The 2905-nt window shown below is 46.2% G+C and overlaps 1 protein-coding gene across 7 annotated transcripts in view; it reads left to right on the forward strand.

The window, feature by feature from the left end:
• Positions 1-280: 280 nt before the first annotated feature.
• Positions 281-2905, forward strand: part of RINT1 (RAD50 interactor 1) — a 40062-nt gene continuing 37437 nt past the window's right edge. For all 7 annotated transcript variants that reach the window (XM_025380253.1, XM_025380258.1, XM_025380256.1 and 4 more), the window contains exons 1-2: positions 281-558; positions 1028-1073. In XM_025380253.1, coding sequence (XP_025236038.1) covers positions 517-558; positions 1028-1073 — 88 coding nt within the window. In that variant the 5' untranslated portion in view covers positions 281-516. The remainder of the gene's footprint in view (positions 559-1027; positions 1074-2905) is intronic.

Raw genomic sequence — 2905 nt, forward strand, 5'->3', positions numbered from 1 at the left:
ACCCTCTAGGCAGGAAATTAGAAGCTCATCTCTAGGGACTCTGACCAACCTTTAAAGAAATATCTGAAGATACTGATATTCATTGGAAACCCCCAACTAAATATTCGAACCAAATAACCCTGCACCGAAGCTCCTAGTCAACAAGCCCCTACACTCTCAGAACATCTGGATATTGTCTAAAATAGAAATTTAAATGATTCATAATGAATTTAAGGCGTTGGGAGAAGGATATCTTAAAGTTCCATCTCTGGAGCGCCTTGGGGGCGGGTGCCCGCTTCCTGAGCTGCCGTTCCGACCTCCGGCCAGGAGGCGGAGGAAAAGAGCAGGGCCGGCGGCTGCGCGGGCAGAGCCTCTCTGGGCTGAGAGGAAGAAACCAGCGAGACATAGAGAGGAAGTCGCGGTGGCGCTCAGTCCTACGGCCTCCGAGACTGAGGAGGTCAGTGTGTCGCTGGCCTTAGGCAGGCTCCACAGGCCACGCTGGCTGCGAATGGAGCCCAGGACTCGCGTGGAGGCGAGATGCTGCCAGCCGGCGAGATCGGCGCCTCTCCTGCAGCCCCGGTGAGACGGCCCTGGCGTCCCTGGGAGGGGACATTGGTGGCCTACTGAGGTGGCACAGACCTCCCGGGGAAGATAGTCCCGGTGAGGTGACCCTGTAATCTTGTGAAGGTGCTTCCCGCAGCTTAGATTAGAGGCCCTTGCAAGACCTCCTAGAGGAGGCGGTAGTCCCAGTGAGGTGGCTTTGGCGGCCCTGGTGAGATGACAGATTTCTCTAGGGAGGTGGCCCTAGTGGGCAGGCAGGGTAACTCCAGGTCCTGCGGAGGTGACACAGACCTTCTGGGAAGGTGGCAGTGGTGGCACCAGGGAAGTGGCACTTTGGGGTACCTGATTGAGACGGCCCTGGCCACTCAGAAGGGGGGAGAGCGTCTGGAACCTCTCTGGCCTCCAGTTGGTGCCCTTTGGGAGCCCCGTATGCTTTCCATCCACGACTTTAATCTTAATGCGCTTGTCACACCTGTTCTCCTTTTAGTGCTGCTCTGAAAGTGGTGACGAAAGGAAGAACCTCGAGGAGAAAAGTAAGCCAGCTGCAAACACCTAAGCTCTTTCTTCCCAGCTATCCCTCCCAAACCCAGCCTTCTAGGGTCTGCAACAGAGAAAGGTTCTTTGCCTATCTTTTAGATGCAGTATCGTTTTGTGCGCAATATGCTTATATGGTAATACTGATGACCATGTTACACATATTTTTGTCTTTCTAAAATTGTAAAATATGGGATGCTCGGGAGAAGAGCACTTCCCGATCCATACCTAGTACAGGGACTGGAGTGTTTTCGCTGGAAGTCTGCCTATTATACGAGACTCAGAATGGGGCCTGCCTGTCATTTTAATGAAACAGCAACTTATTAAGCATCAGGAATTTGGAGGGGCCCATGATCTAGGACAGATGACCACCACCTTAATTGGGTTCAAAGGAGGCAAATGATAATTGTTTAGTTCGCCTTCAGTAAATTTCACCCTCAGTAAATTGGCAGTTTAAAATTGCTCTGGGAAGAGCACAACGGATAACTTGGGTTCTGGATCTTGGACTGGACAGGAAAGGAGGAAAAGGTCAGTACCACCATTTCCTCCCTAGTACAGGAGTATATGTCAGGGATGTGGACTTTTGCCATTTTACTTTAATGGCAGGTTATTGCCAATCAAGGCCTCTTTAGGTACCTTTGAAGTAACATTTTTTGGGAGAGGAAGGGGAAAAGCATGTGATAGCTCTGCTATTGGAATATTTGGTTCTTTTGACTGTGGCAAATAGTTGGGAATGAGTATTAGTAAGAAAAATGGTGCCCACCTTACCACATGGCCCTTAGGAGTAAGATTTGCCCTTAACATTGGCGGCTAGTAGAGTCTGCCTCAGAAAGAAGACTCTAAGCGGTCCATAGCACATGACTGTCGTAACTGCCACATCTCAGCTCTTTTTTCTTGAAGGATTTGAGAGTGCCTTGTATCTCTCAGTTAAACCCTTCCCTTTCCACTTTCGCCTCATTCAGATGCCTGGAAAGTAGTCGGATGCCTACTGAGCTGTCATTTTAATAAAATAATAGATGTAGACTATCATATCAAGGACTTTGTCCTTGTTCCTCTTTCCACGGCTCAGTCAAACTGCTTTGCAATTAGGAGTGCTCTTTACAAAAAATAGAAAAAGAGACACATAAAAACCTCCCAAACCACTGGTGTGTCATTTTGAAGAATGTCATTTTGCTAAGAATGTACTATGCCACATTTGAATGGTTACACATCAAGGGTGTAATTTTTTTTTTTTTTTTTTGAGACCTAGTCTCACTCTGTCTCCCAGGCTGGAGTGCAGCGGCGCGATCTCGGCTCGCTGCAAGCTCCACCTCTGGGTTCAAGTAATTCCCCTGCCTCAGCCTCCTTAGTAGCTGGGATTACAGGTGCCTGCCACCACACTGGCTAATTTTTGTATTTTTAGTAGAGGCAGGGTTTCACCATGTTGGTTAAGCTGGTCTCCAACTCCTGACCTCAGGTAATCCACCCTCCTTGGCCTTCCAAAGTTCTGGGATTATGGGCATGAGCCACTGTGCCCGGCGGGTGTAATTTTTTTAAAAAGTGAAGGTAGAGTTTCCTCCCTAAGGTACAGCAACTGTAGCATTCACAAATATTTCCTGCCTCCATTTGTCTGCAGATAACCACATAACTCACTTGTTTTATTTAAGATTAAAAAAAGGCATTTTGAGTTCTGTACATAATAGTAGATTATTATACATTACCATTATATATCAATGTATAATATAATTAATATATAATAATATAATTTATATTAATATAATTAATACAAACTATATAATTTGTATTATGTAGTCCCATTTTTTTTTTTTTTTTTTTTTTTTTTTTTTTTTTT

The sequence above is a fragment of the Theropithecus gelada genome, chromosome 3 (genome assembly GCF_003255815.1).
Source record: "Theropithecus gelada isolate Dixy chromosome 3, Tgel_1.0, whole genome shotgun sequence".
NCBI lineage: Eukaryota > Metazoa > Chordata > Mammalia > Primates > Cercopithecidae > Theropithecus > Theropithecus gelada.